This window comes from Oncorhynchus gorbuscha, linkage group LG07 (assembly GCF_021184085.1).
Source record: "Oncorhynchus gorbuscha isolate QuinsamMale2020 ecotype Even-year linkage group LG07, OgorEven_v1.0, whole genome shotgun sequence".
NCBI classification, from domain to species: Eukaryota; Metazoa; Chordata; class Actinopteri; order Salmoniformes; family Salmonidae; genus Oncorhynchus; species Oncorhynchus gorbuscha.
In genome coordinates, this window is record NC_060179.1 from 72392409 (window position 1) to 72407954 (window position 15546).

Here is a 15546-nt window from a genome sequence, read left to right on the forward strand (position 1 = left end):
TATTTGTCACATTGCAGAGTCCATGCCCCGGCAAATTAAGGCTGTTCTGAAGGCAAATGTGTTGTATACTCAGTGTATATAATGTAACAAAATAGTTCTATCATCATGGCATAGTAACTTTCCATCTCAGGTTTTTCCAGTGTCCATGATGTGACAAGCCTCATGGAATAGTAAAAGCCTAGTTAATGAGGTTGATGACATACTGTGTCTCTTGGCCCGGCGTTGTGTGATGTTGTTAGAGGGAACATCTGCACAGAACTCTGCTCGTCTGTCTGTCTGTTGGCTGTGAGCATGTGCAGATCCTCTTCACTCCCTTACTGGACATCACACTCTCTCCTAGAAGTCCCAGAACATTTTACTCAAATCAAATCAAAGTTTATTGGTCGTGTGAAATGCTTATAATCCTGTATACGTCTTTCATTTATATCCCTATGCTTTCCAGGGTGGGGATCAGTTCCAATTCAATTCCAATTTTCTTGAAGACTGCTTTAATAGTTTTGACAGAAGCTTCTGACAATTTGAGATAGGGTAACAAAGTTTGTTTGTCTCCAGAGCGGTTTAGAGCGCATTGTGACGTTTCATTTTGGCAGCATATTCTGATTATTTTTCAAAGCAGTTTTCTACCCTCAGCTGCTGCTAACCATCCCAGCATCTCTCTTCTAAATGAGGAGATCCTAGACTTGGCAGGAACTCTAGCAGTTTGTCTATTTGTCGTGAACTGAAGCAGTTTAAGTAAGCATCTTGGCAACAACAAATACATGTAATTCAGGGAGGGAAACTATGCAGGGTGAAGAATTATTGCACATGGCTTTGCACAATGAAGTTGATAAAATGTCTGTGTAATGAAGATCCAATATCTATCAGACATTGGAATTGGTTCAGGGAAAAGAACTGGGAAAGACATTGATCTCTGGTGTTCCGGAACAGAACCGTTATTTTCAAATCTTGAGGACCGGTTAATAATGTTATTTTTTGTTCCAAAATTGTTCCTAATGTTTAGTACATAATTCTGTAAAGTTATAATGCTAGTAAAAGCCTAAACACATTCCAGTTCACATCATGTCATGATGTTCAGCGCTTCAAGCCAAGCCCCCTCCATGGCCACCCCTCTCTTGCTCTCTCCCCACCAGTGAAATTTCATTTGCGCCTCATTATCTGACCAATCAAACATGTAAATAACTAGCTTAAGTGTTCTATAGCAAGCTTCTCATCTGTGCTAATGGGTCGAGTAAATTAATTCGCTATTTCGTAAAAATCTATGTTGATTTCACATGTAAAAAATATAGGAAAAAGGACTATATGAACCCTAACTTGGGTTCGAACTGGTTCAGCACTTTATTTTCCGGTTGGAACAAACTGTCATACATTCCGCATCACAGTTGGTGGTTTTCTGATTAGGGTCGCAAAATTCCAGAATCTTTCCCAGGTTTTTCAGGAATTTCTGTTACATTAGATAGGCTATATAACGTTGCAGCTCCTACAAGCCCTGGGGCTAAGCGCCTGATGAGGCATGACAGCCTATAATCTCTTGCTTTGTCTTTTGGCACTGAAAAACGCTTCCTTCCCCTCTATTCTCCTCTCTTTCCTTTTCTTCTCCTTTCTTCCCCACTCTTCTCTGTCCTTCTCTTCTCCTTTCTTTCCCACTCTTCTCTGTTCTTTTCTTCTCCTTTCTTCCCCACTCTTCTGTCCTTTTCTTCTCCTTTCTTCCCCACTCTTCTCTGTCCTTCTCTTCTCCTTTCTTCCCCACTCTTCTCTTCTCTGTCCTTTTCTTCTCCTTTCTTTCCTTCTCTTCTCTTCTCTGTCCTTTTCTTCTCCTTTCTTCCCCACTCTTCTCTGTCCTTCTCTTCTCCTTTCTTTCCCACTCTTCTCTTCTCTGTCCTTTTCTTCTCCTTTCTTTCCCACTCTTCTCTGTCCTTTTCTTCTCCTTTCTTTCCTACTCTTCTCTTCTCTGTCCCTTTCTTCTCCTTTCTTTCCCACTCTTCTCTTCTCTGTCCTTTTCTTCTCCTTTCTTCCCCACTCTTCTCTTCTCTGTCCTTTTCTTCTCCTGTCTTCCCCACTCTTCTCTTCTCTGTCCTTTTCTTCTCCTTTCTTCCCCACTCTTCTCTTCTCTGTCCTTTTCTTCTCCTTTCTTTCCCACTCTTCTCTTCTCTGTCCTTTTCTTCTCCTTTCTTTCCCACTCTTCTCTTCTCTGTCCTTTTCTTCTCCTTTCTTTCCCACTCTTCTCTTCTCTGTCCTTTTCTTCTCCCTTCTTCCCCACTCTTCTCTTCTCTGTCCTTTTCTTCTCCTTTCTTTCCCACTCTTCTCTTCTCTGTCCTTTTCTTCTCCTTTCTTTCCCACTCTTCTCTTCTCTGTCCCTTTCTTCTCCTTTCTTTCCCACTCTTCTCTTCTCTGTCCTTTTCTTCTCCTTTCTTCCCCACTCTTCTCTTCTCTGTCCTTTTCTTCTCCTTTCTTCCCCACTCTTCTCTTCTCTGTCCTTTTCTTCTCCTTTCTTCCCCACTCTTCTCTGTCCTTTTCTTCTCCTTTCTTTCCCACTCTTCTCTGTCCTTTTCTTCTCCTTTCTTTCCCACTCTTCTCTTCTCTGTCCTTTTCTTCTCATTTCTTTAACTCTCTTCTCTTCTCTGTCCTTTTCTTCTCCTTTCTTCCCCACTCTTCTCTTCTCCTGTCCTTTTCTTCTCCTTTCTTTCCCACTCTTCTCTGTCCTTTTCTTCTCCTTTCTTTCCCACTCTTCTCTGTCCTTTTCTTCTCCTTTCTTCCCCACTCTTCTCTTCTCTGTCCTTTTCTTCTCCTTTCTTTAACTCTCTTCTCTTCTCTGTCCTTTTCTTCTCCTTTCTTTCCCACTCTTCTCTTCTCTGTCCTTTTCTTCTCCTTTCTTTAACTCTCTTCCCCTCTCTCTCTCTCTGTTAAAGAGTACCACATTATGCAGAGCCTGTTCCAGTGGTACCACACCCGGCTCCTAACATATGTCGACCAAGAAGACCACCTGCGTCTGTCTTTCCCACTGTCTCCTCTATCTATAAACCTCTTTACTTCTATACTGCCAAAAATAAAAGCATCAAAGATATGAAAAGAGTGGCTTCAAAAAAGAGGACCACATAACTGCTCCACAACGAGAGCATAGCATGAGGACAAGGACACAGCCCCTCTCCCTCTGCTTCAATCCAAATGATATTCTTTCATGAGTCTCTTTTTCCACATGGAAAATAGAAATTCCTGTGTCTTACTGACTTTGAGGCCAGGGAAAACTCCTCACAAAGCGTTTTAAAGGGAGAAAGAGAGAGGGGAAAGAGAGAGAGGGATTTATGAATGCAACCAACCCTCCTATTATGAATGAAACCCATCTATTAAACCCATCTATTAAACCCATCTATTAAAGGGTACATCTATTTAATGCACATGTGGTATCAGGCCATGAAAGTAGAGGCTCATAAAGCAATAATTATATTCCAATAGTAAATTTCAATGTTATTTGAGGCTATATTCATTTTTAGGATAGGGGGCAGCATTCGGAATATTGGATGAAAAGCATGCCCAAAGTCAACTGCCTGCTACTCAGGCCCAAAAGCTAGGATATGCATATAATTGATAGATTTGGATAGAAAACACTCTAAAGTTTCCAAAACTGTTAATATAATGTCTGTGTGTATAACAGAACTGATATGGCAGGCGAAAACCTGAGGAAAATCCATCCAGGAAGTGCCATTATTTTGAAATGGCTGTTTTTCCAATGAAAGCCTATCCACCATTTAAAGGGATAGGACCCAGATTCCGTTCCCTATGGCTTCAACTAGTTGTGAACAGTCTTTAGACATTGTTTCAGGCTTTCATTCTGAAAAATGAGGGAGAATGACCACATTGAGTGAGTGGACCCTGGGATGTCCCCAGAGCTCTTTGCTGCGCACGACCGAGAGCGCGCCTTGTTTTTCTTTTATATTGACGGCGCTATTGTCCGGTTGAAATATTATCGATTATTTAGGCTAACAACAACCTGAGGATTGATTATAAACATCGTTTGACGTTTCTACGAACTTTACAGATACTATTTGGAATTTTCGTCTGTCTCTTGTGACCGCATTTGAGGCATTGGATTACTGAACAAAACGCGCCAACAAAATTAAGGTTTTTGGATATTTAGAGGGACTTTATCGAACAAAACAAACATTTATTGTGTACCTGGGAGTCTTGTGAGTGCAACCATATGAAGATCATCAATGGTAAGCGATTCATTTTATTGCTACTTCTGACTTTCGTGACTAATCTACTTGGCTGCTAACTGTTTAATGTTTTGTGCACTGAGCGCTGTCCTCAGATAATCGTATGGTTTGCTTTCACCGTAAAGCCTTTTTGAAATCTGACATAGCGGCTGGATTAACAAAAATTTAAGCTTTATTTTGATGTATTGCACTTGTGATTTCATGAAAGTTAAATATTTATAGTAATTTAATTTGAATTTGGCACTCTGCAATTTCACCGGAAGTTGTCGAGATGGGACTGATCCATAAGAAGTTTAAATAACTTATCATAATAACCCTTATTAAACAGTCATCAAATGGTTGGCCCTCAGCTGAGATGGATGCAAGATAATTCAAGTTATTCATCAGGTAGTGATTGGTTTGGTAACACTTAACCAAACACACTTTTGGTAACATTCTGCAGATATGTTTCATAACTTGTTATAAGCCATTTGTAAAGCTTTTATAATTATTCTTCCTTCAGGGGGGTGATGAGAAGTTCTCCAAAACCATCCGGGGGGCTCAGTTCTACTACCTGGATAAGTTCCTGTTACTGGCATCTGGTCCCTCCCTACACCTCTACCTGTATCACCTGGACAACACACAGGACGACATTAAAAGGTAAGGATATGAAAGATAGAAAAGTATATAGATTGATAGATAGAAGTAGCCTCTGCTGACGTATGACCCCTCCTTACACCGGTACCTCTATAACCTGGCTGGATATCACACAGGATGACATTAAAAGGTAATGATAGGAATATTCTAACGATAGGAATCACATTTGAATTATATGAACAACACATACTCATCTGCCATTGGGGTAGGCTGGTGGATAGGGCAACAAAAGGTTCACAACTTCTGGCTGTCCTTGGTCATCTTCTCCACTGTGGCCCAGTTCTGCTGATGGTGTTGTAGCTCAGTCTCCATTGTTCTATCGTACATTTCAACCAAACATGTAACATGTATAATAGCTAAGCTAGGAAGCCCTAATTGACTTTGATTGCATCTGGGAGGAGGCTATTGGTTCATGTTTTTTGGACCATGGATATCAACAGATATTTTTTTAATGTGTCATCCCATCAATTCATACTGAACAAAATATAAATGCAACATGTAAAGTGTTCCCTAACATGTAAAGTGTTCCAGAAATGTTCTATAAGCAGAAAAAGCTTAGCTAACTAGCTTTGTGCACAATTTTTTTACAGCCCTGATAGTGAGCATTTCTTCTTTGCCAAGAAAGTGAATCCACCTGACAGGTCTGGCATATCAAGAAGATTAAACAGCACGATCATTACACAGGTGCATCTTGTGCTGGGGACAATAAAAGGGCACACTAAAATGTGCAGTTTTGTCACAGAACACAATGACACAGATGTCTGAAGTTTTGAGGGAGCGTGCAATTGGCATGCTGACTGCAGGAATGTCCACCAGAGCTGTTGGCAGAGAATTGAATGTTCATTTCTCTGCCATAAGCCGCCTCCAACATCGTTTCAGAGAATTTGGCAGTATGTCCAACTGGCCTCACAACCACAGACCACATGTAACCACGCCAGTCCAGGACCTCAACATCTGGCTTTTTCACCTGTGGGATCGTCTGAGACCAGCCACCCAGACAGCTGATGAAACTGAAGAGTATTTCTGTCTGTAATAAAGCCCTTTTGTGGGGAAAAACTCATTCTGATTGGCTGGGCCTGGCTCCCAAGTCAATCAATCAATCAATCAAATGTATTTATAAAGCCCTTTTTACATCAGCCAATGTCACAAAGTGCTATACAGAAACCCAGCCTAAAACCCTAAACAGCAAGCACGGTGGCTAGGAAAAACGTCCTAGAAAGGCAGGAACCTATGTGGGTGGGTCTATGCCCTCCCAGGCTCACCTATGGCTGCTCCCCTGCCCAGTCATGTGAAATCCATAGATTAGGGCCTAATTAACTTTTTTTTCAATTGACTGATTTCCTTAAATGAACTGTAACTCAGTAAAATCATTGAAATTGTTGCATGTTGCTTGATTTTTTTTCCTCAGTATTGTTAGTTTACAGTCACATCACAGTCGCATAATTAGCTGCATTCCTGAAAATCACTTCTTAGAACACATTCTTAGGAGAGAGAGATATGTATAGGGCAAAAGACAAGAGTTGTCTCTCCTCACTTCCGGTTTATGATCAAACCAACAAGTTTATATAACATGGGGTATGGAAAGCATGTGGGAAGATCACCAACGAGGAGATAGCCATGCCCAGCACATTAGCCGAGAAACGCTAAGCAAGGGGACATTGATCCTTGGACAAAACAACAAAACAAGGACAAAACAACAATTATTGATTCCCATTCAAAATCCTATTTTTGCTGCCTACATTATATAATTTCCTCCAGACTGAGTCTCTCTCTACAGAGCATGCTGCCTACATGATCATTTATTACAGACTGAGTCTCTCTACAGAGCATGCTGCCAACATGATCATTTATTCCAGACTGAGTCTCTCTCTACAGAGCATGCTGCCTACATGATCATTTATTCCAGACTATAGCATTTCATGATCATTTATTCCAGACTGAGTCTCTCTCTACAGAGCATGCTGCCTACATGATCATTTATTCCAGACTGAGTCTCTCTCTACAGAGCATGCTGCCTACATGATCATTTATTCCAGACTGAGTCTCTCTCTACAGAGCATGCTGCCAACATGATCATTTATTCCAGACTGAGTCTCTCTCTACAGAGCATGCTGCCTACATGATCATTTATTCCAGACTGAGTCTCTCTCTACAGAGCATGCTGCCTACATTAACCATTTATTCCAGACTGAGTCTCTCTCTACAGAGCATGCTGCCTACATTATAATTTCCTCCAGACTGAGTCTCTCTACAGAGCATGCTGCCTACATGATCATTTATTCCAGACTGAGTCTCTCTCTACAGAGCATGCTGCCTACATTAACCATTTATTCCAGACTGAGTCTCTCTCTACAGAGCATGCTGCCTACATTAACCATTTATTCCAGACTGAGTCTCTCTCTACAGAGCATGCTGCCTACATTATAATCTCCTCCAGACTGAGTCTCTCTCTACAGAGCATGCTGCCTACATTATAATTTCCTCCAGACTGAGTCTCTCTCTACAGAGCATGCTGCCTACATGATCATTTATTCCAGACTGAGTCTCTCTCTACAGAGCATGCTGCCTACATTAACCATTTATTCCAGACCGAGTCTCTCTCTACAGAGCATGCTGCCTACATTAACCATTCATTCCAGACTGAGTCTCTCTCTACAGAGCATGCTGCCTACATTATAATTTCCTCCAGACTGAGTCTCTCTCTACAGAGCATGCTGCCTACATTAACCATTTATTCCAGACTGAGTCTCTCTCTACAGAGCATGCTGCCTACATGATCATTTATTCCAGACTGAGTCTCTCTCTCTACAGAGCATGCTGCCTACATTAACCATTTATTCCAGACTGAGTCTCTCTCTACAGAGCATGCTGCCTACATTATAATTTCCTCCAGACTGAGTCTCTCTCTACAGAGCATGCTGCCTACATGATCATTTATTCCAGACTGAGTCTCTCTCTACAGAGCATGCTGCCTACATGATCATTTATTCCAGACTGAGTCTCTCTCTACAGAGCATGCTACATTAAGCATTGACTGCTCTACAGAGCATGCTTAACCATTTATTTCTCCAGACTGAGTCTCTCTCTACAGAGCATGCTGCCTACATTAACCATTATTATCCTCCAGACTGAGTCTCTCTCTACAGAGCATGCTGCCTACATGATCATTTATTCCAGACTGAGTCTCTCTCTACAGAGCATGCTGCCTACATGATCATTTATTCCAGACTGAGTCTCTCTCTACAGAGCATGCTGCCTACATGATCATTTATTCCAGACTGAGTCTCTCTCTACAGAGCATGCTGCCTACATGATCATTTATTCCAGACTGAGTCTCTCTCTACAGAGCATGCTGCCTACATGATCATTTATTCCAGACTGAGTCTCTCTCTACAGAGCATGCTGCCTACATTATAATTTCCTCCAGACTGAGTCTCTCTCTACAGAGCATGCTGCCTACATGATCATTTATTTATTCTACAGAGCATGCTGCCTACATGATCATTTATTCCAGACTGAGTCTCTCTCTACAGAGCATGCTGCCTACATGAGACATTGAGACACTTTTTTTGAGTATCGGCCCGCATCTGACTTTAATGACTAAGTACCCAGACTTGAATCTTTATATAGTATATTATACAGTCTATATCTAATTTCCACAATTTAACTCCAAGCACAAATCTATCTTTATTCTTGTTCAGGTACCAGCAGAGGAGTGCCATCAAACTGATAAGATGTTTAGAGACTAAGTCAGGAACAGACATCACTGCTGTGTCAGTCATCAACGACTTCTACTCCTGTATCCTTCATCACACAATCCAGTGATCACTGTATCTGAGAAATATAGGATCAGCTATCCACTCTCTCCTCAAACCGAGGTAGCAGTTCATTCATGTCGTAGACCATCATTACCAAAAGCATTCATCTACCCTCATATCTACTGACCATAGTAGTTTATTCTTAATGTTAGTGACACTATTTGATAGTATTTATCTACAGTTGTTAACACAATTCTACAAAGCCTTTGATTATGGATCATAATCTGTAGAGAGTCTTTATCACTAGTGCTGATCAACAATAACCCATATCATTCACTGACTGACAGCAAGGAATCTCTTCAGTCTCCATTTCTAAACAAACTCACAAATAACACCGTAACACACAGAGAGTGGAAAATCTTACAGAATCATCTGATGTCTACTTTCCTTTCTACTTTGTCCGTTGCCAAGCACAACGCAGCTTAATACCTCAGTAAAAACGACACTCAGTCCTCCAAACATTGCTATAAATGGACTTTAGGGTTCAGAGGATTTATTAGAAAATAAATGTATTGTAAAACTCTTTAACAAGGAGACATTCGGGATGGAGACATTCCTGAAACATTCAAGTAATTGAGTCCCAAATGACACCCTATTCTCTTTACAGCGCCCTATTCCCTCTGGGTCCTGATCAAAAGTAGTGCACTAAACATGGAATATGTTGCTATTTGGGATGCAGACATCATGTTGATTTAGTGCCAAGATCAACTGTGGCAGACCGGAGGCTACACGTGAGGTTTGAAGCCCTTCCTGAGCAGAATAGGCTAGAGCAGCAGGACCTGGGGCTGTGGTGGATATGACACGGTTGTGTTACCAGAATGGTTTCGTAAAACATATTGAAATGAATGGTTCATTCTCGCTGAGTGGTATAATTGACTGGACTTTCACTTAAAGGGGCAATCGGCAGTTGCCACATCATTTTTTTTAAACGTATGAATTGATGATATGTACCCATTGAGTCTTGAAGAATCTAGCTTATAAATGACTCGTGTGCTTAGTTCAACTGTTTTACCTTATAACTTCAAAACATGGTTAAACCTGTCATTTTGATGTCATGGATGGTATCCATCTCTTTGAGAGAGGTTACATTGTTCCAGTCCCATCCCTCAGCTCTTTACTGAAACAGGCAGGGAGGATGCTTTGATATTGTTTCTACTCCTGATTGCCCCCCTAAGAATTATCAATGTGAGTTTCAAAGTGAAACTCAACTGCCCATTGAGTACTGTAATGGACTTTCCTTAGCCGCTGTATGTGTCAGACATAGTGCTGGTGAGTGGTGCTGACCGCTCCATCCAGGTGTTGGACATGAACACAGGGACAGTGGCCTCACAGCTCCCTGATGCCCACAGCAGAGCTGTCCATCACATCACACAGAACAAGGTAAGAAGAGAACCCCGAGCACACAACAGTCACAACACATTCAAAACCCCTAAATAGGCTAGCATAAACATTTACCAGGAGGAGGCGTAATCTGTGTTCAACAAACCAGCCCTATCTATATGTTGTCAAATCTATTTGAATTATGACTTTTCTAGGAAGTACGTGGAACAGTTCAGATTACATTGTCGGCTGTTGAAGTGATTGAGGTGATGTCACTAGGGTTTTTCGTTCAGGAAAGGTCAGAGAGGGATGGAGTTAGTGATTAAAATACCACATAATGGTCGAGTCTATAAAAGCTGAGAGAATCATGGTCTGAGGTCACTTCCTTCCCTCAGTGGGGCTGTGATGGCACACTCCTCCATCTCTGGAAAGCATACTGGGTTCCTCGAAAGATACAGCTTTATAGGTCAATAAAGTCACTGAAAATCCATTAAAGCAAACCCTTTCCTAGAAATATGCCACCATGTTTTACTGTAGATTGGAATTTGGTGCGTTTGGCGAGCAATTTGTGTGTATCCTAAAAGTAGTGCATCACTAAAAGCAAGTTTACCGGAGGACAGATTGGAGTGGAAAAGTGCACAGTCGTCTTGTCTTGGTACGTCCACAACACCCATACTACAGTCAGACGATGTAGTCCCAGACATGGGTATTATATTATTATTTAAGGAGCAGTATTAGTTTACCTTAAAGCTCATCGGGATTTGGTCAAACTGTGTAGAAATAGGGTGCCTTTTGGGACTCGGTCTTGAACTCTTTCACAGTCCTCCCACGACACAGAACTTTTCTGGAGGACATAATGAAAGTGGGCTAGCTTGCCTTGGGCCTTGGGCCTTGGGCAGGCAGTGGTACGGCAGCAACACCCATCTTCCATCATACTGGACTGTCAGAGGATGTATTCCTTGGCAGACCAGACATGGGTGTTGTATTATATAAGATAGGGTCTTAGCCTACGTTGTGTAAGAAACCGATCTCTTTCTGGGGATGAAAGTGTCAGGCTGTGGTGTGAATGAAGAAGACCGTGATGAGACAGTGGATGTATCCTAAATGGCACCCTATAGGCCCTTGTTAAAAGTAGTGCACTATAAAGGGAATGGGATGCCTTTTAAGACGTAGTCCGTGTCTCCAAGAGTGAAGGACTCGTCGAGCCATCATCGGTATAATTCATCTATCTTACGAGTAAAGCCACACTCTCGCTCACACACACACACATGCACACACACACTTTGGTTAAAAGTAGTGCACTATATGGGGAATAGGTTTCCATTTGGACCAGAGCCCAAGAATGGTCTCACCCTCAACTAGTGCATGGAAACATATGGAAATATCCTGTGTGCCGTAAATGCATGTTCAATAAATTATACAAGTGTATAGGAGGGGTGTGCATATCATTCCAGTCTTTGACATGACTGTCCAATTAATTCAACATGTTTCAGAGCTGTTTCTATTTAAAATATTATATATTATGTCTCATACAAGACCAAGTTATTAATATGAAAACAAGACAGTTTTGTAACAATAGCAATATCTATAAGTAGCCATGTTTCATGTCTCTGAGATATGTCTGGAATATTAGACAGACAGTAGATAGGGGGACAGACAAATGCACAGACAAATTGATAGACAGAAAGACAGAGACAGACACATTGACAGGCAATGATCATGGGGTTGAACTGGGTGGAACTGGAACAACAGGGGGACTGTATGGTTGGACCCATTGACCCGGCTATGTTTACTGTGAAGAGGGGGCACGGATCTGCTCTCGTGTTGACCTGACCCGCCCAACACAGGCCTTTCACACACACACACACACACACACACACACACACACACACACACACACACACACACACACACACACACACACACACACACACACACACACACACACACACACACACACACACACACACACACAGACACACAGACACACACACACACACACACAGACACACACACACACACACACACACACACACACACACACACACACACACACACACACACACACACACACACACACACACACACGCTGCATTATCATCAGAGAACACCCACGCAGTCACAGAGGCAGTAGCCTGGATTAACTGGGTGAACTGCACCTAGTGGCCTGGCTTAACTTGCATTAACCCATCCTGATCCCTTCTTCAGCTGGGAACCACTCTCCTACCACCTGCTCTCCTACCACCTGCTCTCTCCTACCACCTGCTCTCTCCTACCACCTGCTCTCTCCTACCACCTGCTCTCTCCTACCACCTGCTCTCCTACCACCTGCTCTCTCCTACCACCTGCTCTCTCCTACCACCTGCTCTCCTACCACCTGCTCACCTACCACCTGCTCTCTCCTACCACCTGCTCTCCTACCACCTGCTCTCTCACCACCTGCTCTCTCACCACCTGCTCTCTCCTACCACCTGCTCTCTCCTACCACCTGCTCTCTCCTACCACCTGCTCTCTCCTACCACCTGCTCACCTACCACCTGCTCTCTCCTACCACCTGCTCTCTCCTACCACCTGCTCTCCTACCACCTGCTCTCTCACCACCTGCTCTCTCCTACCACCTGCTCTCTCCTACCACCTGCTCTCCTACCACCGCTCTCCTACCACCTGCTCCCCTACCACCTGCTCCCCCACCACCTGCTCTCCTACCACCTGCTCTCCTACCACCTGCTCTCCTACCACCTGCTCCCCCACCTTCTGCTCTCCTACCACCTGCTCTCCTACCACCTGCTCTCCTACCACCTGCTCTCCTACCACCTGCTCTCCTACCACCTGCTCTCCTACCACCTGCTCTCTCCCACCGCCTGCTCTCCCCCACCGCCTGCTCTCCCCACCGCCTGCTCTCCCCCACCGCCTGCTCTCCCCCACCGCCTGCTCTCCCCCACCGCCTGCTCTCCCACACCGCCTGCTCTCCCACACCGCCTGCTCTCCCACACCGCCTGCTCTCCCCCACCGCCTGCTCTCCCCCACCGCCTGCTCTCCCACACCGCCTGCTCTCCCACACCACCTGCTCTCCCACATAACCTGCTCTCCCACGCCATCTGCTAGCTCCCACCGCCTGCTCTTCCACACAACCTGCTAGCTCCCACCGCTTGCTCTCCCACACCGCCTGCTCTCTCACACCGCCTGCTCTCCCACCACCTGTCTCCCTCGGCCCAAAGATGTCTGGCACCCTTCTCTTTCACGCAGCATAGGATAGCATAGAATGTAGGCTGCAGCATATTCCCTATGTAGTTCACTACTTTTGAGGCTAGATGGTGAATCGGTAGAGTGAGAGTCAGGGTGAAGTAGTGCACTATATAGGGAATAGGGTGCCATTTGGGATGCAGACACAGTGTGTTGAGTCTCTTTTCACCTTGTATTTTCCCAGTCACGCCACCCCATTGCGTGCAGTGCATTGTGGGCCGGTCGCCACCTGTGTTGACTCGCGCTGCGTCAATGTGGGGTCATCCCTCCTTCTGGGTGCCTTAGGGCTATGGGGCCACCTGGGCGCTGCCTTGGGGTCTTAGGGACAGTGCAGGGCACAGGGGCCGGAGGGTTAATGCCTCAGGATCATCATGGGAAATGCCTTTCTATGCCTGGAAAGACTGTGTACATAACACACACACACCATAACACACAAATACACATACACACACTGGTGATGCGCGGATTGACTCATAACGCACAGTCCCAGCCATTATATCTGCGGGGTTGGGTTTAGTGGCATTAAATATTGTATGGATGAAGGGCGGGTGGTTGGGTTGAATAAAGAGAAAACAATACCTTAAAAAATCCATAAATTTATCATTCTTGTGCAATTTATATCTATAGGCTACATTGACCTTTTTTCTTTCCTTATTTGAATGCTATATTGCATTAGTGTGTGAGCCTAAGCTTTAGGGCCTAACTGTGCGTGGGCCAACAAGCCTTCACTCCAATCACCAAATACTTTTGGGAACAGGCAGAAAATGTTAACGCCGATCCACGGAGGCAAAAAGGACAGAGTTGAATTCAGTAAGAGAAAAGCTGTGAAATGGGACAGTTGAAATAAAAGTGAAGGGAGGTCCAGAAAAGTCATGTTTGGGAAAGACTTGGTTAAGTGGTAAAGAGGATGATAGCACTTCCGGTTGTGATGAGTATGAGGGGCTGTACAAATTCCACAGTCACAAGACGGGGACTTCAAATAGGCCTATAGCAGGTCAAGGGAACTGTAGCCTACTGTTCAGATGGGTTACATAGGAAATGAAATCTGGACACTGACTGTTGGTCTATAACCTCTCACAAATCGGTAAAATGATACACCAAATGTTGGCAAATTTTTTACTCAGGAACAGGAGTGGAGAAATATGATTTCTTTCTTTCAGCATCTTGAGAAAATGCAAATGAAAAGTTAGATACCGTCTGTAGAGGTGCTGTCTTTATCAGCATCATAAAAGCTGATAGTATTTCAACCACAAAATATACACCCAAGCGGCACTGAAATCTTATCAGAAACATGTTTGGTCGTTTTCACAGCTTTCTATTTCCTTACAACCAGTCAAACTGTCATTTGGACATTTAGCACAGAAAATCATTCCTGTTTCTTTGGGTTATTGCATTTTCTTCCCGGTTCCTAAATGTCTTTGCTCAGCAAAAGAGGCAGAGATGGCAGAGAACTTTACCGATGTGAACCAAGTTGAATAATTATTTCTGTCGATTTATGACATTCTGGTGAACATGGGTTAATTTAGTCTTCTAGGGCAACATAATGACAGAAGAGAAGCTGCATGTATCTAATTATAGACCAGTTCACTAACAAATAGGCAACGAAATGTTGGAAATTATAAGCAGAAATAAATCTAAATCTGGCAAAAACAATCCTGTACCCCCTGTAAAAGAATATTTTCTATATTAGCGAGACAGGGTCAGGTGAGGGCCTCAGATTTACACTCATAGTCGGCCAGTTGTTGATGGGTTATTGGTAATTGCGGGCGAGTGCGGGTGAACAAAAAGCTGACACACACACACACACACACAACATAGATAACATCCCCCCTCTCCTCACCTAATTTCCTCCCCTCACTTTCTCCGACCTTAATAAATCTGTTTTATAAGATGTGTTGCTTACCCCCCCAAAAAGTATTGAAGAGTTCAACGTAGAGGGATGTGTGTGTGCACCATATCTCTTTATATTGACTGGACATGTGGCTCAGACATTGTGAACAGCTTCTCCAGCCCTGCTTGAACTTTCCATCTTTTCCTTTCTCTCTGCAAAGATCACCTGGAAATCATCAGAGCCGAGGCACTTCTCGGAAACTACAACTTGAAATGCCCTCTCAGACTCACTTTCCCACACTCTTTACTGGAAACCTAACCTAAACAAAACAAACCACCTCTCCTTCATTATGTGCATCATCAAAGAATCTGGTGTAGAAGTCATAAATTGACCCCATGAATATCCCTAAAGGGCAAGATGATAAAAAGTCTGTTTGTTTTAGTGAGTGAAGAAACAGCCTCAGTCCAAGTCCAAAATGACACCATAT

At 43.4% G+C, this 15546-nt stretch overlaps 1 protein-coding gene across 2 annotated transcripts in view; it reads left to right on the forward strand.

Moving 5' to 3' along the window:
• Nucleotides 1-15546, forward strand: part of wdr27 (WD repeat domain 27) — a 161863-nt gene that overhangs the window by 47664 nt on the left and 98653 nt on the right. For both annotated transcript variants that reach the window (XM_046357417.1, XM_046357418.1), the window contains exons 19-21: nucleotides 4714-4850; nucleotides 8549-8646; nucleotides 9924-10045. In XM_046357417.1, the coding sequence (XP_046213373.1) occupies nucleotides 4714-4850; nucleotides 8549-8646; nucleotides 9924-10045 (357 nt within the window). The remainder of the gene's footprint in view (nucleotides 1-4713; nucleotides 4851-8548; nucleotides 8647-9923; nucleotides 10046-15546) is intronic.